The sequence below is a fragment of the Cimex lectularius genome, unplaced genomic scaffold (genome assembly GCF_000648675.2).
Source record: "Cimex lectularius strain Harlan isolate CLEC.00 unplaced genomic scaffold, Clec_2.1 scaffold255, whole genome shotgun sequence".
NCBI classification, from domain to species: Eukaryota; Metazoa; Arthropoda; class Insecta; order Hemiptera; family Cimicidae; genus Cimex; species Cimex lectularius.
In genome coordinates, this window is record NW_019392847.1 from 24,005 (window position 1) to 48,279 (window position 24,275).

Below are 24,275 nucleotides of genomic sequence, written 5' to 3' on the forward strand. Positions count from 1 at the left end.
AGGGAAAGTGAAATTGAAGGGGGGTCGTGTTGTATCGGGAGAGAAATTGAAGAGCATAACTCCTAAGTGGGAAGACAATTAACTTTCAAAAAGCTACGACGGAACGACTATCTCCTTACAGGATGACAAGGATTTTTATACAGAAAATATGGCAACTTCGATTGGAAATTTGAGCAGGTGTATGCAACTAAAGATTTTACGAATTCTCCTTTGATTTGTTGTCAAAATATTGTAATATTATAAATCTACTGTGTTTAAAAATTCCATAGGACCTGTCTAATTTATAAAATAGCTGTGTCTGATGCACACAAACATTTTATCCATCTTTCTACTGTTTCGAGATATTCAGAGTTGCGAATTGGAACGCTAGCTGCATATTCAGCATTTCACTTCATCTTTTTACCTCCATAGTCGATAACATTAATATCTACTTTCGAATCCCGCTCGTGACACTGACTTTTTTAACCTTAATTAATTGAATGTTATTAATTGGTCAAGCGGACCACGAAAAATAGTGAATAATGAATTGAAATGAAGTACATTTCACTAAAGCTGTCCGTGGCCATTTCATTTGTCGCCGAGAATCCAATCCGATTACACGACATTTGAAAAATGGCAAAAAGGAGGGAAAATTCAGAAAGGTGGGGTTGAGATGGGAAGGTAGTGTCCGAGAGGATCGAAGTCACGATAGCTCAAGTGGTACAGTAGCGGCGTATCGAGCCGAAGGTCGTGGGTTCGAATCCCGCTCGCTTTTTCATCTCAACTTAAAACCTTGATTAATTGAATGTTATTAATGGTCAAGCGGACCACGAAAAATAGTGGAATTAATATTTATTTTCAGTTAATTAATTTTTATGTTAGGTATTGGGTGAAATGAAAAAGTTAGTGCCACGAGCAGGATTCGAACCCATGACCTTCGGCACAATACGCCGCTGCTTTAACAACTTGAGCTATTTTGCTGTTGAAGTCGTGGGTTCGAATCCCCCACGTGACACTAACTTTTTCATTTCAACCAATACCTTACATAATGATTAATTAATTGAAAGAAGTTATTTGGTCAATCTGACCACGGAATTATATCTACCCTCGACTCCCGCGATAAGACATAAACTCGGTATCATCCAAGGTTGTCAAGATCATACTTTTATCGTTGATTTACGTTCTTCAGATCACAATATAATACTATAAAGTTGTAATAGTTTGTTTTTACGTGTTTTATCAATGGTTTGGCTTGATTGTCATTGCTGGAAATTGATATTTACTACTTTTGGTCCATAACCAAAAGTTGTTCTAATGTTGTCTCTACTACTTCCAGCAGAAATTTTCTTGGATCTTAACTGTCACCGAGAGGATATTTTACCACCTTTGATCTAAAGTAACATATGACAAAACACATAATTGAGTGCTTTTTTCTGACTTCAACAGACTCTCTGGTTTCCGCGAATGTTGACTCCCGTAGGTAGGAATTGTCACCTAACAGCTGCAGACCAGAGTACCAACCGATAAAGTGAAAGTTGGTTTTTAGGTTTTCAATTCACGGTTTTGTTGCATGCTGACTGTCACCGGTAAGAATCGACGTTTACCAGCTTCGAATCATACGATAATGTAGATGTAAAATTTGGCCTGGTTGGGTTTCGATGGATGTTGCCATGTTACTTGTAGTAATTGGCATTTGCCCCATTCGGTCCATAGTAACATATTCTAAATTGGCGGTAATGGGTGTTTTTTCATAGTTCCAACAGTGAATGTTCACTGTCTCTGAGAGGAATTGATATTTACCAACTTCAGACCACAATAGCATACAATAAAGTAGTTTTAAGAGGTGGTTTTTAAGTCTTCCATTAATAGCTTGAATAGACTATAACTACATAGTAGGGACTCTCATTTACTAGCTTCGAACCCACAGTAGCTTATCCAAAAGAAGTTGTAATAGTTAGTTTTTAAGCTTCCATTAATGGTTTGAATGGATGTTCTCAAGTCGGCGTTTCACAAGGGGTGGTTTGAGACCTGTATAATTTTTTTCTTCTTGCACAGAAGTGCATATAAAGAATGACCTTTCTAAATGAACTATGGTGCAATTTTGTTAATTTAATAATTCATTAATTTCTAGATTACTACTGCATTGTAACGGTGACCAATTAATTCCATTAAGCAAAAAATTATTCTTTAAGATAATAAATAAATACAGTTTAAATATGTTTCGTTTTGTTTTGTTGAACTTTGTTGAAACAGATGTTTTTTTTTTTAATTTTTTAAATTTTTTAATCAAATAGTACTTAATACATTTTCATTTCTTATCAGTGGGTTTTATCACTTTATTTATGTATTTAACTTTCCATTGCAATACAAGTTACCAAAGTTGGAATACAATTTTTTCAGTGTTTACCAAGAATTTGTTTTGATTAGGGTTAATGGAAAATTGCACCAGAGACATTACACAGGTAATTCATTATTGGTCGAAAAATGCCTCACCCTGTATATATTTGCAACTTGCAATAATTACGCAATGTGTTTTTCAATGATTAAATGCACGCTAATGCACAAATGCAAACAAGTGGTTAACTTGTATGCTGATTTTGAAAATACGATCAATCCATTGTACTTGCAACACTTATCTACTTTGTCTTTCGTGGTCCCTCTCTATATATTTATCTTTCTCTATGTCTCACTCACTTTCTCTTTCTTTTTTCTCTCTCTTGTTTATCCATTTTCCCCTCCATTTTATATTTCTCACTATTTCTTGTTTTCTCTTAATCTATTTATCTCCCTCTCTTTCTGCGTCTCTCTCTTACCCTCACCATCTCTCTACTATCCTCTTTCTCTCACGCACTCTCCTTGTTTTTCTTTCTTTTTTTCCCGCTCTATCTCTCACACTATTTCCATTTATCTCTTTTTCTCTTAATCTCTCTCACCCTCTTTCTGACTACCTCTCTCTCTCTCATCCTCTTTCTCTTTCTCTCTCTCACTCCATGTTTTTCTTTGTTTCTCTCTTTTTCCCTCTATCTTTCTCTCTTTCGCTCTATCTATCTCGCTGTTTCTCCTTATCTCTTAATCTCTTTCTCTCTCACTATTTCTCTTTATCTTTTTCTGTCTTAATCTCTCTCACCCTGTCTCTCTCTCATCCTCTTTCTCTTTCTCTCTCTCCTACTCCTTGTTTTTCTTTCTTTCTCTCTCTTTCCCTCTATCTTTCTCTCTTTCGCTCTATCTATTTCACTATTTCTCTTAATATCTCTCTCTCTCTTTCTCTCTCTTTCTCACTAGTTTTCTTTACCACTTTCTGTCTATCTCTCTCACCCTGTCTCTCTCCCTGAACATCTCTTACATATTCTTTCTCTCTCTCTTTCTCTCTCTTTCTCACTAGTTTTCTTTACCACTTTCTGTCTATCTCTCTCACCCTGTCTCTCTCCCTGAACATCTCTTACATATTCTTTCTCTCTCTCTTTCTCTCTCTCTCAGTCTCACTCCTTGTTTTACTTTTTTTCTCCCTTTCACTCTATCTCTCTCCTCTCTCTCATTCACTTGTTCACTGTCCCTTTCTCTCTTTTTATTTTCTTTTTCTCTCTCTCTCCCTCTCCTTCACTTTCTCTATTTCCTTATGCGGTGATAAAACTATAGTTTGTTCTTTTGGCCCGTCAGGGACGACAATTCGAAAATAGCTTGTTCTTCATTGGCTAAAATATAGAAATAAAAATATACATCAGTTGCAACGTAACTATAGTTGTGCAACACGACAGTTATGCTAAACAGAGCAATTATTATAGTTTTATGAATTGCAATGTTTTTTTAATAATAAAAAAATGTAGTTACCCTGGAACATTAGAATTTGGGAATGCTGATTTGGAAAATACGTTGTATTTATTTCTGTGTGACAACACATCTATAGATGCGTATGCGTGTGCTCGTTTTATTAAACTTTTAAGAATACGTTCAAACGAAGTTTGAAATTAATTTAATACGGTCATGTCTAATGGATTTTTGAGCGATGGCAGTCAAAACCGCCCTTTAGATTTTAAACATAGATTCATGTTCATCAGGACTTACGTCTGTGATCAACGGTCCAACAGAAGAACCCTCGGGATAAGCCGGGTTCGACTCCGAGCGGAGAGATAGCGTTTGGGAAAAGGCGTTCGATACACGAAGCACCCCTCTCCAGCTCCAGTTGCCTTTGAGATGTTGATGGGTCGACACCGTGGCGAAGTTTGGCTCCTACGTGCCGCACTTTTCATCGGCCTTTTGTCCGCAGTAGTCACCGTCATCTATTTGACCCCAGTGCCTGGTAAGTTGGCCGATTTTCCCCCATGGGGGTGCAGGCGGATGCGGGGACGGGCAAAGGGTGAAGACCGTTTTCAAACAAGGGGTGGGTTGCGGACGAAACTGAAGTGTTTGCCTTTAGGCGCAACCAAGTAATTTTCTCTTTAGCAACTTTTAACGATGCTTACTTATATAGAGAGGGCAAATAAATAACATAAAAGGGATAAAAATAGAAAAACAAAAAACTGTAAATCCCACAAAATAGTTCTAACGTTCAATAATTAAACTACAGTTACTGCAAAATTTATTTTTACAACCAAATCACGTGCAATAATTAAACAAAAAAATTGAAAAAAAATTTATAAGCGATTTTTGAGCGGTTCAAATTAAAAATTATGTTGTTATAAATTAATAACCAACTTCAAATCTGGGTAGAAGAAAAGTGTTTATGTATCTAGTTTGTTAAGTTGTCTTTCAAAAAGTTATATATTCTGTGTTAAATAACTATCTTCAAATTAATCATTAAAAACGTTAATGATTAATTGTTAACATTGACATTTGAAGGGATGACAAGGTGAAAATGTTAAATATGTTCTTCCTATTTAACATGGATTATGTCGAAGGGCGTGTGATTGTTAACTAAGAAAAATTACTATTAAAATCGTTTATCTTAAAAATTTTAAATAAATTATTTAATTAGTAAAGAAATATACATGTCTATAGCTTTTAACAGCCCGAGAACGCGAAATAAAATAAGTTTATACACAAAATTTGTTTACGATATAAACAATGATTATTCAGAAATCGTGAGATGCGGTCTGGTGTGATGTAGGTTTCAGAAAAACATTTTCTTTATCGCGACAACGTTTCGGTCTTTATTGAAATCATCTTCAGGGCCTGGGATTAACAAACATTTTTTAAATTTAACATGTAGGATGTGGAAAAATTGAATTTATACAATGCAAAAAAAATTATATTCAATCAATGTATTTCTACTCATATAAACAATATATTTTTCTTTTCGTTTATTTGCCCTACTTCTTTATTCCGTAGATAAAATTAATACAAATAAATAATATATGTTTTAATCAATGGCAAAAGTGATGTTGGGTAGAAGAACATAATGACAAGCGAAGAATGTAGTTTACAACGTCCAAAGTAATTATTCGAATACTAATACGATAATTTTTTTAGCTCCTTTGATAAAAATTGAGGCTTCTTATAGCAACAAAATAAATACGTAGACACACAAAGTTTATGAATGAAAATGTACATCTTAATCGATGGTACAATAAGAAAACTATGAAGAAAAATGTCAAGCGTAGAAATAATGAAATTATTTATTAAGACTGAAATTTAGTCGTCCAAATTAATTACTTAAATATTCATATAGATAAAATATTTTGGATTATGTAGTGAAATGTGAAACTGGTGAAAAACCGATTGGTTTAAACACACAATGACAAGTAAGGATTAAATTCCATAATCCAAATTAATTATTTACGTCAATGTAGAAATGTATGACCCAATTAACAAATAGACAAACATTGTGGCTTCTTCTGTCAGCGAAATAAATAAGTAAACGCACAAAGTTAATTTATGAATAAACAATAAACAGCTCAATCAATGGCAAAAGTAGATACATATTTGGTCGAATATAAAATAATGTCAACCTTTGGAATCACAAAGTCGTTTACTAAGTCCAAAGTTAACAACGTCCAAATTAACTTTGAAACAGTAAAATACAAATGTTATTACAGTTAATAAACAATGGGGTTTGTCCTGGCAACGAATAAAATATGATTTGGGGGTCGGTGGGGATCCGTTTACTACGAACTGTTTAATGAGAAACGAAATGACTTATTTCATGAACTTCTCATTCCAAATATTTCCTAACGTTGAAATGAAATAAAAGGAAAGTTTCGGCTTGTAAATATATTAAATAGAAATAGAGCCAATTCCTCACAGGACGTCTCATATTTCGCTTGTGGCAAAAATCATCGGTCTGGAAGGTGCCACCTAGCCTTTATTCCCCGGACATAGTGCTTTCAGATAACTTCTGTGGCCAATGGGAAATTATTCGCTGGAAAGATTTTTTAATTGAAAAAAACATGAAAAAGTTTATTTCAGAAATAAAAATCTGAGGTGTGGATATCAAGGGACAGCATGTATTGTCTTAAATATTGACAATGTAGTGAAAATAATTGAACCACAAGCATAAAACCACCTTTAAAGCCAGATCAAACTTTTGAAAGCAACACTTGTTGCAGATTTCGATTACCATCTAAACTATTAATAAAGTAATAAACATGATAGATCGAATGTTAGCATATGAAAACCATATAAAAGTACTTTAAATGATTTTTTTATCTTCAAATATTTAAATTTAAAAAAATTGCAGTCCATATAGATAAATCTATACTGTTTGGTGTTTCCTGCATACACAGGACAAAGGCAAAAAATTACTAATAACGGCTTTGACACATTTGCATCAAAATTGCATTCGTATAAATGTAATGTGAATAGATTAGAATTTTTTCTTGTCATGAAAATCACGACAATTTTGATTTAATTGACTTTTTATTTATCTTTTCGTTATGTTTTAATTTTCAAGTTAAATTATTATTATTAACAATGAAGTAAACTTTATTAATTTTCAAACAAACAATAATTTATTTAGAAAAAAATCTTATTTTTTATTTACTTAAATTGTTCAGTCAAGAAAATTTTATTAATTTGTTATTTCGATGTGTATTATATAAAAATGTAAATAGTTCATTTGCCAAACAAATAGTTTGAAAAACTAGCGCTGCTTTCGCCATAACGTGTAGTAGCTTGAAGGCAGTCGTAGAGTCTACTTCATATAAACTATCGTTAACAGGTTGGCAAAAGAAAATATTTTAATTCTTTTTTGTATGATTATTTTGATTGAGATTTTTTTATACATTTGTTTCGAAGATTTTGGGTTTGTTTGTTTATTTTTTAAAAAGGAATATAATTTTTGTTGTAATTCGGATTTCGTTTTTATTGTATTATTTCCACTGCGCTGCAAGGATCTGCTGAATATTATTTTTTATTAGTGTCCCATTCGGCAGTGTCCGAATAAAAGATACCACATACCTTCGTTATATTCTTACCCTAGCTTCCTCATCAGGCCAATGCCACCTTCCCAGGGCAGGTCTGACACTACACTTGTAACAAGAGAAGCTGGGTGTTTGTACAAGACTAAAAGTGACTGACCATAAACAAACAGCAAGACGGAGAGGGCCCGTGGATGTCGAGTACAAGATAAATAATATCGAGTTTGCCCTCTTGCCTCCAAAAGACCTTTTAAAAAGCATAGGCTTCAAGTTGGTAATAATTGAAACAAGCACTGAGGTGTCTACTTTCCACAAATAAAAACAGAAAAGAAAGTGCATCTAAATATTTTTCTACTATGATTTCTCTTGTATTAATCCGAAACATTTACTTAAAAAATTTATGAGGTAGAGTAAAAAAAATATATACTTATTTTTATTTATTGATTTACAGCTTATTTATGTTTAGTTCTAACACAAAAACATAAATACAATTTAAGACAAATTAAATTTAAAAGGCGTTTACTGAAAATGGTGAACAACGGAATAACAAGGATACCAAACAGAAGAGAACAAGCAAAGCCAAAACAGACTGAAATGTTATCCTAATTCTTATTTAAAAATATCAAGTATCTTAAGGTTGTAATCATTTGCTATGTCTTTCAAATGATAGCCATTTCAAATACAACTCATTTGCATAAAGTATGAAAAATTCCTCTGGCAATAAAAACGATAACTAAGTCTTTCGTGACGTTAATAATCCTCAGATGTTAATGATGTGATAAAAGGAGAAGAAGGAAAGAAAAAAATATAAATAATAACTGTCTGAATTTCTAAAGGAAGGTTTCCATTGTTTGAAATACTGTTTTCAAGAGAATTCTCAAAAAGATGAGCTCAGAGTGCAATTTGCAAAAAGAAAACCAGGATGTTTGATCACAATGAAATGACAAAAATTAAAACTTACATAACGATCATGTTATGCGTCTGTCGATTGCTACGACACCATGACCTATTACAAAACAAATACGATGATTTTTGGAGAGAAAGCTTCTCTACAATATTTGAGTCCTACGAGAAATCATTATAAATATAATCCTATAAACTATTGTGAACAAATGATCATGAAAATAGACAATATTTTGAATGAAAATTGTTTAAAATAAGACAAGGATAGAAAGTATTCATCAAACTTAGTCTGTTATTTGGATTTATTAAGATTCTGTGCAATATTGAAATTCTCACAAACGTTTATTAACAATCCAATCTTATAAACTATGTGTGGTGATTAGTGACCGTTAATCGATAATTATTCAGAAATCGTGAGATGCGGTCTGGTGTGATGTAGGTTTCAGAAAAAACATTTTTTTTTATCGTACCAACGTTTCGATCTTTATTGAGATCATCTTCAGGGCTCAAAGTGTTGAGCTCGTGTCGTGTTGAGAGTGGGCACGCAAGAATGGCACAATTACACAGAAGACAAACACTTTGAGCCCTGAAGATGATCTCAATAAAGATCGAAACGTTGGCACGATAAAGAAAATGTTTTTCTGAAACCTACATCACACCAGTCCGCATCTCACGATTTCTGAATTTCTTATAAACTATTTTGAACAACAATTATGAAAGATGACAGTATTTTGATTTAAATTTTTAAAACATGAGATAGGCTATGGTCGATTTAGGGATATCAATCTAACTATAAACTGTTATTCAAATTTTTCAAGCTTCTCTGCTTTATCGAAATTCTCATAAAAGATCAGTAAAAATGTTAGCTTATAAACTGTTATGAACAAATGTTTATGAAGGCTGGCAATATTTTGCTTGAAATTGTTATATTATGAGATAAGGACAGATTCTGTTCGATTTTGGGATATCAATCAAACTTTAATTAGTCAAGCTTCTCTGCAGTATTAGAATCTTCATAAAAGATCATTAATAATGTGGAAGATAATCTAGTGCATCCAACTGATTATGAAAGTTGACAATATTTTGATTCAAAATTGTTAAATTATGAAATGAGGGCAGGAATGGGTATCAATCAAACATTGAACTATTAATTAAATTAGTGAAGCTTTTTTGAAATATTGGACTTCTTACAAAATATCCTTCAAAATCTGATAAAATAACATAGAAATTTATAAAAAGTCGGCAGTATTTTAAATTTATAAAAAGGTTGTATTCGGTTTTTGGGACATCAATCCAAGTTTAACCTCTTATTTAAATTTGTTAAGCTTTTCTGCAATATTTCTCTTAAAATAATTAAAAATGTACGAATGTTGTCTACTAATTATTGCAAAAATTAGCAATATGTTGATTGAAAATCTCTAAAATTATAAGAAGGACAGGCTGTGTTCATAAAACGTTTTAAAAAAAATTCCATTTGTTAGTATGTCGGGTTCGCTGGATTCGAACCCGGGACCTTTACCTTAGAGCGATGAGGGTCGTATCAACGCCTAAACGGTTGCGGCCACAGTCGCCCCCTTAAACTTTAAACTGTTATTCAAATTTGTCAAGTTCTCTGCAGTATTGAAATTCTTCCGAAAGATCGGTAAAAATTTGACATAAAGTATTGTGAACAGATGTTTATAAAATTTGGCAATATTTTGATTTATACTCGTCAAAATACGGGATGCAGACAGGCTATGTTCGATGTTAGATGTCAGTCTATCTGTAAACTCTCATTTCAATTGGTTAAGCTTATCTGAAGTATTAAAATTCTTATGAAAGGTCATTAAAAGTTTTCGCCTAGAAATTATTCAACACAAATGATTATGAAAGTTGGCAATATTTTGATTGAAATTCGTTAAATTGAGAGCGAAGGACTGACTAAGTTTGATGTTAAATTATTAATCCATCTTGAAACTATTATTTAAATTTGTAAATAGGATTATTCAGAAATCGTGAGATGCGGTCTAGTGTGATGTAGGTTTCAGAAAAACATTTTCTTTATCGTGCCGACGTTTCGATCTTTATTGAGATCATCTTCAGGTCCTGGGATTTACAAACATTGTTTACATTTAACAGATACATGTAGGATGTGGAAAAAAGTAATTTAAACAATGTAAATCCCAGGCCCTGAAGACGATCTCAATGAAGAACGAAACGTTGGCACGATAAAGAAAATGTTTTTCTGAAACCTACATCACACCAGGCCGCATTTCACGATTTCTGAATAATTATCGACTAACGGTCACTAATCACCACACATTTGTAAATAAGGAAAGAAAATGGTCGAATGTTTTTAGAATTATGTGTGATTAATCAGCCACTTATAAAAATATTCTACTATGGCTATTTTGTAGACATAACAATTCTTTTCGTGTTTCAGACATTTAGTACATATACGAAAAAAACAGATATTACAGAGTTGATGTTGGCCATTGCTCGTTACTATAGTTTCCTCGTATCTTCAGCCGGCTACAATCTTCAGTCACTGTCATGCTGGCTTTCCGTACAGATGGCCGTAATAACGGCGCCCATCGTTCCTCATAAATCACTTGCAGGAAGGTTCACCTCCTCCCTAATTATTTAAAGTGAATCGCGTTTGCCGAGGGCGGGAAGGGTTTGAAATTCCGATTTTCACCTCAACACCGGAAAATTTAATTTGACACAGAGCCAAAAAATATGAATGGCGCGAACGGAACGTTATTTTTTTCCCTTCAAAGGCTATTTCAACTTTTGGTGGGTGTTTGTTCGCTATTCGTGTAAAATATTCTATTGCGTATAACGCCAATAAACAAGAGAAACAATATTGTCTTTTTACATTAAAAAAAATACAGAACCGAAACAGCCTAAAGCAGTATAAATCATCAATATTAAATCGAGAATAATTTTTCAACATCTTTGATAGAAAGCCATGGTGATTTGACCGAGTTGAGAAAAACTGATTGTTCTGCAGTGAATATTTCGTGGTTGACCTAGAGTGGGAAAAAGCGTTGGTTCTCCTTTTCACTTTATGTCCAATAATTATGGCTAGCCAAACGTTCAAAAGGTGAAAACGGTACTCGCATTTTATGTTTTCATAAATGGATTTTCTTTTTTTTTTTTAAATTTGATTATGGTTTTCATGAATTTTACCAGTATAATGTTTCTTCTTTTTCTTTGTAAATTTAGCAGTCGGTGTTCCAGTTTAGATAAATGTGATATGTAAATTGTAGGACTATTCACAAAACCTGTCGTAAATGTGTTAAAGTTGGAAAGTTTTGAGCGGAACTTGAGCAACATAAAGTAAGATTACTTGACTAACAGAATGTCCGACTTTGGTTACCAGGTAAGAAAATGTTTGCAAAAAATATAGAAACAAGTTAGATTGAAAAAAAAAAGATTAAAAAGGTGGTCAAAACAGATCAACTAACACGATGTCCATTAAGGCAATTTAAAAAACATAATCTAGAAACTGTTGAGCATATAACATGAGACCATACCTATGTATGATTAATATGGAATGCGATTGATCATAAAATTTGAAGAATAAAAAAAGCCAATAAAGTCGTTCCAAAAGTCCCAGTTTAAAACAGAGGCAAATCGTCAGTCCATCACTATTAATTCATTCTCTCACCTTCTTGTTTTTTTATTTTGTCTATGACATTGTTTACATTGACTTACATTTTTACTTTTGTACTGGTAACAACATTACAACATAAATGTTAAATATACTACGAATATTCTTGATTTGTGGCTTCTTAGACATTTTGGGAAAAAACGTTTCACTTTGTAGACAGGAGATGAAGACATTTATAAAGTAAAAGGTTAAAGGTTATCTTTTTGTTGTTATTTTGTACGCTTATGAAACTGTCAGCCAAGATCAGGGTTCTTTTTAAAGATAAATACAGTTTCAAAATTATTGGCCTCGAGTGGAGCTTCAACTGGGAACGAAAGCTATGGCGTCTTAAATATCCAAGGCAAGGTCCTCTTGGGATTCCTGGTGGTGAACCAGTAAGTTAAACATAACCAATGATCTTGGTCCGCTTATCCTCGCTCGATTGGTCTGTGAAACGCGTTTCGCATTTCGCCACCTTCAATTCATATTTATTATTTATTAATAAAGTAATAAACAAAATGATTCCACAAAAAAGTGATACTAAATATACCACATTCACATATATAGGGAAAGAATCGTACAAATTAAGAATTAAAAGCATTGATGACCACAATCGGAAATTTATTAAGACAAAACACTGAAATAAACAATCCACTAGACAAAAATGAGTATACGAAAAATAAATATCATAATAAAGGGTAAGATTACCACATCACAGCCAGGGCGAAAAATAAACGACAGGTACCAAGAAGACGGAAAATAAAAAGTAAGCGACTCACCTCATAGAAAATTATCACGAACCCCAACAATACAAACAAGAATGGAACTATTATATAACGTACAAATAAGATGAAAATTGGACATGCTCTGAAATTTGAAATATACAAACACATTTAACTCTAAACAACTCATAAAACCATAAATTAACAACAGTTCGCAATACTTCTTTTTCGCCCTTCAGTACACTATACAAGTGGTTGGCAAACTCGTCATCCAAAAGAACCAAATATAATCAAAAATACAAAATTAAGTTTATTCAAAGAGCCATTTTTTAAACTTAAGCTTTCTTTTAGTAGACATTTTTATGGAAATAATTAGAATTAAAAGTACACTCTCGAGCTTGCCTTTGCTGAATATGTCTTAGTTTAACGGTACATTAAATAAAACTTGGTATCAGCCTTATATAAAAATAATATTTATTTAAAAATATAACAAGTTAAATAATTAAGTCAAGTTCACTAATTTCGTGGTCCGCTTGACCAATTAATATATTATAATTAATTAAGGTTTTTAGTTGAGATAAAAAAGTCAATGGCACGAGCGGGATTCGAACCCACGAAATGGCAAAAAGGAGGGAAAATTTAAAGGTGCGGTTGAGATGAGAAGTTGGTGTCCGAGTGGATCGAGGTCACGATAGCTCAAGTGGTAGAGCAGCGGCGTATCAAGCCGAAGGTCGTGGGTTCGAATCCCGCTCGTACCATTGACTTTTTTATCTCAACTAAAAACCTTAATTAATTATAATTAAGTCAAGTTTGTATGTTGTTTTTTAATTTTAGGTACGACACCAAGTTCCCATCGATAAGCCGATTTCTTAAACTACTCTTGATAAAAAGTTCATGCTTGAAAATGATTATTCGCATAAATATGTAAACTCAAATAAGGAAAGAACAGCAAACGCTAGTTGATCATCATCCAGGTGTTAAAAATCAACATATCTTCCCTCGCCAGATCTTTCAAAGCAGACCATTTGTGACGTAAACTTAACTCACATTTATTTTTTTCCAATAGCTGTAAATCGGTTTAAAGACGCTCGAATTTTGAGCTCCAAAATTCTTTATTTTGTAAATCCAGTAACTCATTTCAAAGTTGCCAATATCAATATTAAAGGGCAAAAAATTGATTTATGTTACCGTGGTATTCAGAGGTTTTTTTTTAACAAAGGCGTCGCTTTGTTGTTACTAAAGTCTCTGAACCTGCTGAGCAAATTTCTTCAGGAAATGTCTGCGCACATAGTGCTTCCTGATGAATAATGCAATGGTAAATATGTATTTCGTGATTAATTTTTTCTTTAAAAATAGCGACAATCCCATTTCTTGCACCTGTCATACTTTTCGCTCCGTGTCTGCACTAAACATTTAATGAAAGAGACGCAGCCAAGAAGACAGAGCCGCGGTTTGCCGACCACTGCACTATACCATTATACATCGACGAGGGCAAAATTTTGAAACGCGTGTTACTGATCAAAACAGCGAGGTTTGGTCAGATAAGGATGATCGGTAAGGATCAAATTATAACATTAAAAAATATTTGAAATGAAGAAGTTGATATATATTTAAAGTTTAAAACCAACAAAATGGTTCCTTCGCGTTTAGTTGAACTAAGAAGGTGTTTGGTACCTTAAGGTTGTCATATAATCAATTGTAGGAATATTACCTCTGAAGAAACACGCTTTTTGTGCAATAAAAACCTCAAAATATGTAAAATCGTGCAGTAAAGCAAAATGTATAAAAACGTGTATAGATATAAAACCTAAGACATGCAATAATCCTATTTGTTTCTTTAATTTACAATAGTAATACATTAAAAATCTATCTTTTTTTAATCATATTAAATTTAAAAAAATTTTTTTGTTTTAATAAAAAAATTATCAGTTATGCACGAACATTCAGGGACATACTGTATAAATTATTATGAAATATATACAGGGTGTTCAGCTACTCGTGTTACAAACTTTGCCAGTAGATTCTACATTCAAAATGGAACCAAAAAGTACTAATTAACTATGGCCCGAATGCCTACAGTTTCGGAGTTATTCCCCTTTTTCTGATTTTTTAGGATTTCACTACCTTGCTTCAAATAATCAATGATAACTCAAAAAATGAAAGGTTTTGAACAAATCCGTTGATACTATTGAAAACTACGTTAAATTTCCGATAAAATGTGATTAATACTAAACTTGTAAACGTTCGTGAAATAAGCGTTTTAGTAGCTAGACTTCAAAAAAAAATTTTTTTGTTCAAACTTGACAAAAGTACTATGGCGGTTTTAAACTATTTCCAAACCTAGAGACCAGCAAATTGCAGCAGAACATACTCCGATTTATATCCTTTTCGGTGGTGCAATTGCTTTTTTAAATTACTTTTTCCAAAGATGAAGAAATTGATGAAGATAAGGAAAAAACCGTCCTTGACGGATATTTTGTTTAATTTTCCACCTTACCAATCCTTCAAGCCCGGTTTTTCCTTAACTTCATCAATTTCTTAATTTTTGAAAAAGTAATTAAAAACGCAATTGCACCACCAAAAAGGATATTAAGTGAAGTACGTTTGCTGAAATTTGCTGATCTCTAGGTTTGGAAATACTAGGTAGGTTTAAATCACCATAGTAAGTTTTTCAACTTTGGAAAAAAAATTTGAAGTCTCGCTACTAAAACGCTTATTTCGCGAACGTTTACAAGTTTAGTACTGATCACGTCTTATTGGAAATTTAATTTAGATTTCAATGGTATCAACGGATTTCTCCAAAAACTTTTAGTTATCATTGTTTATTTGAAGCAAGGTCGTGAAATCTAAAAAAATCAGATAACGTGGAATAAATCCGAAACTGTAGACATCGGACCACAGTTAATTAGGACTTTCGGTTCCATTTTGAGTGTAGAATCTCCTGGCAAAGTTTGTAACACGAGTAGCCGAACACCCTGTATATAAAAGTAAGAACTTTTTTTTATAAAACATTCATAAAAAAGTACGATGTTGTACATCTCAAAATGTTGTTAACAAAATCAGGCAATAAAAGAGCGTTTCAGATCTACTGAAGTAATTTTATTATANTGAAGGTTCTGAAACTGTTCCATATTACCTAAAAAATTGATAAGTACAAAGGAAAAAATTTAAAATTCCAATTTAGAATTTAAATTTTTTCCTTTGTACTTATCAATTTTTTAGGTAATATGGAACAGTTTCAGAACCTTCAATCCATGAATTTAAAGTGAGATTTCTGGATACCAACCTTTTGCATATGATTGGTTGGATATGTATGATTTGATAAAAGCTAAATAGGGTGTAATTTTGGGAGAATTAAGAACATTGTTCCGATTTATTACTTTGTACATAATATTATTTAAATTTTAATTGAAAGCTAAAGTAATACATAGATTTAATAAATATATTATTGTAAGTGCTAAAGTTATCTGTTTTTTTTTTCTCTTACGAGGGTTCGCAACAGCAGAGGTTTTATCAACTCTCAGGGTGCCGGTGTTTTTGAAAAAAAAAAAAAAACACCCTTCTGTAAGTATGTCGGGTTCGAATGCAGGGCCGCTGGATTCGAACCCGGGACCTTCACCTTACACTGATGAGCGCCGTGTCAACGCCTAAACCGTTGCGGCCACCGACGCCCCTTATGTTATCATGTTATCTGTTAACAGTAAAAAAAAACTAAATGCGATTACATTTGATGAATTTAAACATTTTGTAGGCGCAAAACGAAAGCAAAAAAAGTGGAATAACACAGAAATCCAGTTTCTACGTTTTAACCATGATCAACTGCTTTCTTCAACTTCACCAACTTCAATGTTTGGCTGCACAGAACTGCAGATGTCTACTCTTCTGCAAACTGTTTTCATTTTTCAGGTTAGGTTGGTAAAACTGAAGGGTCCTCGTATTCCTCACTCAAAATTTTTACGTATTGAAATGATAAACTATTCAAAATTAAGCCTCCTGATAAATTAAAAAAAAATCCTACATTCTGATTGTAATCAATCAATTTTCCCCCTAGTGAATATATGTTAAGGCGAAACCCTCTGTCTCGGGTGAAAAAATAGTCCTGAATAAAAACTGCTCCAAACTAGTGCAGACTAATGCAATATTTTTGTTTTTCATTGGTCGTTGACATAATTTACAAGTTTATTTTATTATTATCAAATAGATGATATATAGTGAATTTTCGTGCTTTTCTACAAAATTACTTTACTCAACATTTTTGGGTTCAACTTTATGTTTTCACCCCCAATTCAATACCGCGTTATAGTTTTTATAATAGCTCTGCTTAATGAGGATGGCAACCGGGTAAACAGACGGATAACATAACTAAGTTTCTATGAATGGGAAACAACACTTCCCACTTACGCTAAGCATCTAGGTACTTAACACGTCATTTAGTGTATTTAGGAAACTAGTCGAAAACAATGGCGGGTTGACCCTTTCCTACTAGGAATACACTTCGGAGTACACGATTGTAAACGGAACGCACATAATTCTTTTTCTTAAGCACGCCCTAGGACCCCTAGGTAGTACTTGAACTGAAGAAACCTTTTCATGACGTCGAACCGACTTATTTTATATTTTTACTAAAGAAATTCCTTGCTTTCTTTAAACAGTTTAAAAGAAAACCTCGGACCTTTTTAATCCTCTGTCGTTTAATGAGTTTAGGCTCCATTTAATGATATTCTCTGGATTATTTTAAATTAAAACTTTAAGTTGCTTATGACCAGCCTCCTGGATATTTTTTCATGCAAAGAAAAAAAATCTTCCAAAACATCGTTAAACTAAAAAACTGTAAACTGAACATCAAAACTGTTAAAAAATTAACAAATTTGGTTAGAAAATAATAAATATTAGACAAACGAGATATTACGTTAACCTGCCTTTGGATATGGAAATATCCGAAATATTAAGGATTATTTCAGGCCGACAAACAACTTCATAAAGAATAATTTTATTTATTTTTATGTTCAACCTAATAAATAAATTCATGCATTCAGATTATTTTTTCAAGGATAAAGAAGATTAAAAACAGTCAGGACAAAAAAGTTATGTTTACGATTTTAATTAAAGTATTTTAATAAGGATTTTAATAAATTCGTTATGTATTTTTCTAAGGAATTATTCACTATTTATGTATGATTCAAACCCAAATCCCAGTAAATAAAAAAAAGCTGGTTAAACCATGGGGCAGTTTTTATCGGGTGCGCAGTAGCATGGCAGGATCGCCTAAAATAAAAGACCTAAATTAGAGTAAATGGGTCATCAATCTAAAAGCGATAGGTTGTACATCATTCTGGGCGGTATTAGCCCAATCGAAGTATTTCGCCTGCTTTGATAAAAGATGGAGAGGTGGAGATTCCGTTAAAAGAAAAAGCTTTTCCCTGACAGCCATGACTAACGATATAATCAAATTATGTTTACCAATGTTTACGATGGACAAACAACCTAGTTCGAACTGTAGGATCTGGAAAGAAAGAATACTAAATCAAATGATTTGATAGTATGATTTGCAAAGACCATTAAACTTTTACCGATTCCTACAATTCGTGATTTTAAAATTTTAATTATATTTTAACGGGCGTCCCCCAGGGAAGCACACTTGCTCCCTTACTTTACGTCTTTACAGCGGATCTCTCATTGCATTCCAACACTTTAACATTTATACGCCGATACACGGCAATCCTTTCCACAAACTTCCGATCCTGTTACTTCTATCCACAACCCCGAATCCTATCTTCATACTCTTGAACTCTGGGTTTCAACAGTGAAGATTCAAGGCAAAAAATCAAAAATCTAAATACATAGTTTTTTTAATCGTAAATCTCTCCTATCTGACTATTTATACAGCACTCCAATTCCTCCTGCGAATAGTATTCTATATTCATTACATTTCGTGGTTCGATTGACCAAATAACTTCTTTCAATCAATTAATTTTTTTATGTAAGGTTTTTGGGAGTATTTTGAGATAAAAAAGTCAATGGCACGAGCGGGATTCGAACCCACGATCTTCGCCTTGATACGCCGCTGCTCTACCACTGGATCTATCGTGACCTCCATCCATTCGGACACCAACTTCACATCTCAACCGCACCTTTTGAATTTTCCCTCCTTTTTGGCATTTTTCAAATGTCGTGTAATCGGATTGGCTTCTCGACGACAAATGAAATGGCCACGGAGAGCTTTAGTGAAGTATACTTCATTTTAATTAATTAAATTCACTAATTTCGTGGTCCGCTTGACCAATTAATTTATTACAATTAATTAAGATTTTTAGTTGAGATAAAAAAGTCAATGGCACGAGCGGGATTCGAACCCACAAACTTCGGCTTGATACGCCGCTGCTCTACCACTTGAGCTATCGTGACTTCGATCCGCTCGGACACCATGTTTCCATCTCAACCTATCTTTCGAATTTTCCCTCGAATTTTTCAAATGTCGTGTAATCATGATTCGACTGTCGGCGACAAATGAATTAACCGAAGGTCGTGGGTTCGAATCCCGCTCGTGGCGCTAACTTTTTCATTTCAACCAAAAACCTTACATAAAAAGATTAATTGATTGCAAGTATTCGATAAGTTGGACTTAACATGGACAAAAGACTTACGTGGAATCCACACACAGATTAAAACGAATTGACTGTAACCTTAGATATAAAATGCTGAAGAGACTACTTGACAAATTAACTAAACTGACATTTCTTATCAAAACGCACAATATGCTGCTCGATTCTACGTCACCAATCATTCTATCCACTACGATCTCAACATACCCTACGTCCCAAGCCTGGCCCAATCCCACTACGATTACATTTCACTCCAAACGTGACTACAACACTCTAAGACATCCATTAATTCGTAACTTGTCCAGCTCAATCCTTCCTTCTCACCCTCATAGAAGTCTGAAGCGCAGGTGGCCTCGCCATCATCTGATTGTGTAACTTAAGCAACTCTAGGGACTGGTATTGACTTCACGACATAATAGCCAGTTACGGCCACTTTCACTGGAATGCTGCCATTCAGATAAATTACCCCAGACATATAAATGTGCATACAATATTGTGTATATGCAATATGTATATGTATAAAATATAACGTAATTTTTTCTTGGTGCATTTTATATGCACTATAAATAAGTATTTTTTTAAATTCCTACTGGAAAATTTAAAACCTCATCATTGCTGTTTATTTATAGATATTTCGAATTAAACACTGCACATCTATTGATTGCAGGCTTCAAAAGTACAACTTCATAAAAAAGTGCAACCTTTTTACTGGGAGATTTAATTAATACCGATAGGCAAGACTTCCAAGTCACGAAGGGTTTAAATATTGCTCCCTAGGGTCCCTTGGAATGAATTGCCAGATTCCTTAAGCCTTTGTAGGAAAGGATTAGATTAGAGTAAGCAATTTCAGCAGAAGTTCATCTGAAGATCGCGAAATGAAGAAACCTGTCTTATTGAGACAACTAGCGAGTGTAGTCGGACCCACTGATCAATCCTTTTACAGTCATGGATAGGAAACTATTAATTTACGCTAGAATTTTTAACCGTGTTAACTTCACTTTCGACGGCTCGGCAGCAAGGTGATAAGCAGGGCGAAGCATGACGATAACATCTATTCAGTGCTAAATATCCGCAAGTGATTAGTTTCGTTGAAGCATCGCTTATTCAAGTTGATCAAAGAGGGGTAGTTAACTTTAAAACTTCATACACTCTTTAAAGCTTTAATGCTAATACCATGCTTTAAAATTCTGAGAAAATGCCCCGGCTTAAAAGCTTAAAATTAACGTAAAAAATAAACTTTACGGTTACGCCAAACGCTTTGTTTGATCCACTTGGCTCTCCTTTTTTTTAACGGGATATTTCAAAAATACCACCCTTTTATCAAATTGCAGCGATCGTCCTTTAAAATGAATTTCTTTGCATTTCGGATCAAATTTTGTTGGTTTCAACTGTTTGACAAGGATTTCTGAAAAATAATAAAAATTATATTTTATTTATTTATTTGCAACAAATACAAATACAACTAGGCCAAATAAGATGAATAAACTTTTATTGTGAATAAAGCATAATTTTGAATAGCCATGATGAAGATGGTGAAAATGCTAGGACGAGGGGTTTGGTATTCTCTAAGTTCTACAGCCTTACAGTTTACGGTATTTTTCCTAAGTCCTTAACTTAGTTCTATGCTTTGATTTTTATCCCAGTTATAGGTTCTAGGCTTATAGTTGGTCTTGCTAATTCTCCTCTGGCCAGTTTGTCTGCGTGCTCATTACCGAAATTTCTTTGTGACCTGGCACGCATGATATTGTATATTTGTTATGTTTTCCCAGGTTTTGGAGGTTTGAATGCATCCACTGACTTTTTATAATGTGACCTTTTAACGTGTTAATTAACAGGCGCTTGCTGTCTGATCTTATGAGTATTTTCTTAGTCAGTTCTCTTTTAAGATTTTCTATGGTACAAGTAATATTAGCATATGTTTTACCTTGAATGACCTTATGTGTATGACTGCTCATAATTTGGGTTGCACTGATTATTCCTGACCCGGTTTCTTCTATGATTTTAGAGCCATCTGTATACTAATTTTTTTTTATTATTCAGAAATCGTGAGATGCGGTCTGTTGTGGAAAATGAACATTGTTTAAATTTAACAAAAACATGTAGGATGTGGAAAAAATTGAATTTATACAATGCAAAAAAAATTATTTTTTTGTGTGTATTCAATCAAAGTATTTCTACTCACTCATTCTTTGATTAAATTAAACAAAAAAATATTTTTTTGCATTGTATAAATTCATTTTTTTCCAGATCCTTCATGTTTTTGTTAAATTCAAACAATGTTTGTAAATCCTAGGCTCTGAAGATGATCTCAATAAAGATCGAAACGTTAGCACGATAAAGAAAATGTTTTTCTGAAACCTACGTCACACCCACTATTTTTTTATTTCTCCTGGTTTCTTTTTTTTCTTTTAAGTTGAAGTCATGCAAAATAAATTATTTTGCAATGATTACAGCATGTTAACAAATTGAATTGATTAATTGACAGAAGCATTATTTGTTGAATTATCTTGCACTCATTGATTTGTACATAAATTTTCCTCCTGAAGAGTGTAAACAAATAGTTAATCTTTGTAAGATCTTTACAGAGTCTTGTGGCAACCTCCCTGTATGCCAGTGTGAAAATGACTTTATTTACAATTTTATTATTTACTGAAATAAGGAAAAGGTCTTGCAAGCAGCATTCCTAAATGTAATGCTTTGAAGTGTATAAAGAACAAAATTAACTTTTATTTAAAATTTAAGGGAAAAACGACAACATTTCAGTTTGGCAACTTGAAATTAAACAAAAAATGTGTATAACAAAAATAAATATTTCTATAACTGCTTAATGCTAACTACATATCTATATAGTTTTAATTAAAACATTAAAAAAATAGGAACTAGAAAAACTATCCTCGTGGCAGAAATGTTTCCTGGGTTCGATGGAACATAATAAGCATTACTGGAACATAAAGCGCCTCGAGCCTCCGCATTATGATGATTTACAATTCCGATTCACCTAACTTTCCCAAACGGTTACCTTTTCCTGGTAGAACGGGGAAATCGCTTTAGCCTAATTCTGCGATATATTTGGTGTTAGCTCGGCTTAGCAAGCCACCTGCGCAATTCGGTATGGACGTGGAGAAACTCCTTTGTGATTGCATGTCAATCGACTTGTTCCCATGTCCGGTCATGCCATATAACCAAAGGTCAATAATATGATAATAAAGCAATTAATTTTCTCCCATTAATTTTGCAATTCATACCCAAAAAATGTTCCATTTGTCTTCGACTTATTCGAGACAGTTGATTTGCTCAAATACTAACAGACAGTACAAACCATTATCCTGCCAGTGAAGAAAGGTGGTTCTCACTGAGTTTTCCAAAGCTATTTTAAATAACATTGTAATTTTGCAATGTTTTCGTTTTAGAAGGTAGTTACATTGATCTCAGCCTGCATTGTCTGCCGATATTTTATTCAAACTTTTTCTTATTCAGTGTTCAGTACTCAACCTTTTTATTTAACATAGTTAATCATATAATCATAGTTTTCTGGTATTTAATCGTTATCCAAATCTTGAATGTACACTAGATATTTTATAAACTAAAGTTTACAAAACTTTCAGTTTGACAAGCCATTTTTTTCATTTTCTTGTCAGAGTAACATTTTAAAAAGGAAAACAACTCGTAAAATAATTTGGAGCAATAAAACATTATTTATTTACCAATGCAACAATTCTCATCAATGATCAACGATCACTATTTATATTTTTGGCAAGTAATATTTTTGGAAATTTTTTTTCTCCGGTGCTCCACCTACACATTCTTAATTTTATGGATTTCTGTCTTTGTGGTACACACATTTCAATGCGATTTTAAGCTATTACATATCAATCGATTTGCTATTTTAAGAAGCAGAAGAAAATATATTGAAAGATTCTATTAAATGAGATTAGACAAAATGTAAAAAAAAAACAAAAACACATCCCTAGAAAAATGTTTGTCGAAACACCAAAACAATTTGGATCATTTTTAAGCACCATAAAAACCCTTAGATGCGAATTTTTATTCCATACAAAATAGAAATTTTTTGGCTGGATTCCCCAGAGGCTGTTATTTCTCTCGCCTTATTTTGTTCCACAAAAAAATTCATAAAAAATTAGGATTTTATTTAAATTAGACATTATTACAACTAGTCGAAAGTTGAATGAGAGAACTTCTTAGAATTTATGCCAACAAATTCAACATTGTGTACCATTATAAATGAGCAAAATAAGGATGGAATCAATGAAGAATGTTCACACTTTTTATTTTAAATCTTCAATTCTAGGAAAATTTTGTGTCACGATGTGTAGCTTGTAGGTACTAAACCACCGTAAATCAGTAGTCATTTAAAGGTTATTACTTTTTGTGTGTAATTTTTGAAGAAAAAAAAAACCGAAGCAAACAAACGGAATTGTGGCATTTAAGTGAATGAAGAACGATCTTCAAAATGTGCCTAACACCAGGCATAAATGCACATACGTTCTTTTCAGTCAATTTAATCTAAGGTCAATATGTTTTCATTTAAGTTTCAACCCATGTGCAAGCAGTGTTTTATCATGTGTGGTGAGTAGTGACCGTTAATCGATAATTATTCAGAAATCGTGAGATGCGGTCTGGTGTGATGTATTGGGTTGTCCGGAAAATAATGCAGGATTTTGGTATTAAACAAAAAAAAAGAAACTAGTTACTTTAAAGCAATGTTCTTTAATCAAAATAATTTCCCATACTCTCAATACATTTCTCCCAACGTGTTGGTAACTTATTAATTCCGTCTGAGTAGAATTCAGAATTTTTAGAATTGATAAAGTCAATAAATGCATTTTCCAGTTCCGTTTGATTTTTGAATATTATGTGTTGTAAGTAGTGGTCCAGGTGTCTAAAAAAATGGTAGTCAGTAGGCGAGAGGTCCGGAGAGTAGGGTGGGTGAGGCAAAGTTTCATAGCCAAGCTCCAATAATTTTTGTGACGTTACACGTGACACATGTGGTCGAGCGTTGTCATGCAACAAAATGGGCCCTTTCCGATTGACCAAAGAGGGCTTCATTACTGCCAATTTCTGA

At 33.1% G+C, this 24,275-nt stretch overlaps 1 protein-coding gene across 1 annotated transcript in view; it reads left to right on the plus strand.

Annotated features, from left to right (window-relative positions):
* Window positions 1-4,159: 4,159 nt before the first annotated feature.
* The window catches only part of LOC106661573 (laccase-2-like), a 76,089-nt gene continuing 55,973 nt past the window's right edge, over window positions 4,160-24,275 (plus strand). The window contains exon 1 of the mRNA XM_014385083.2: window positions 4,160-4,276. Within this exon, the coding sequence (XP_014240569.1) occupies window positions 4,171-4,276 (106 nt within the window). The 5' untranslated portion in view covers window positions 4,160-4,170. The remainder of the gene's footprint in view (window positions 4,277-24,275) is intronic.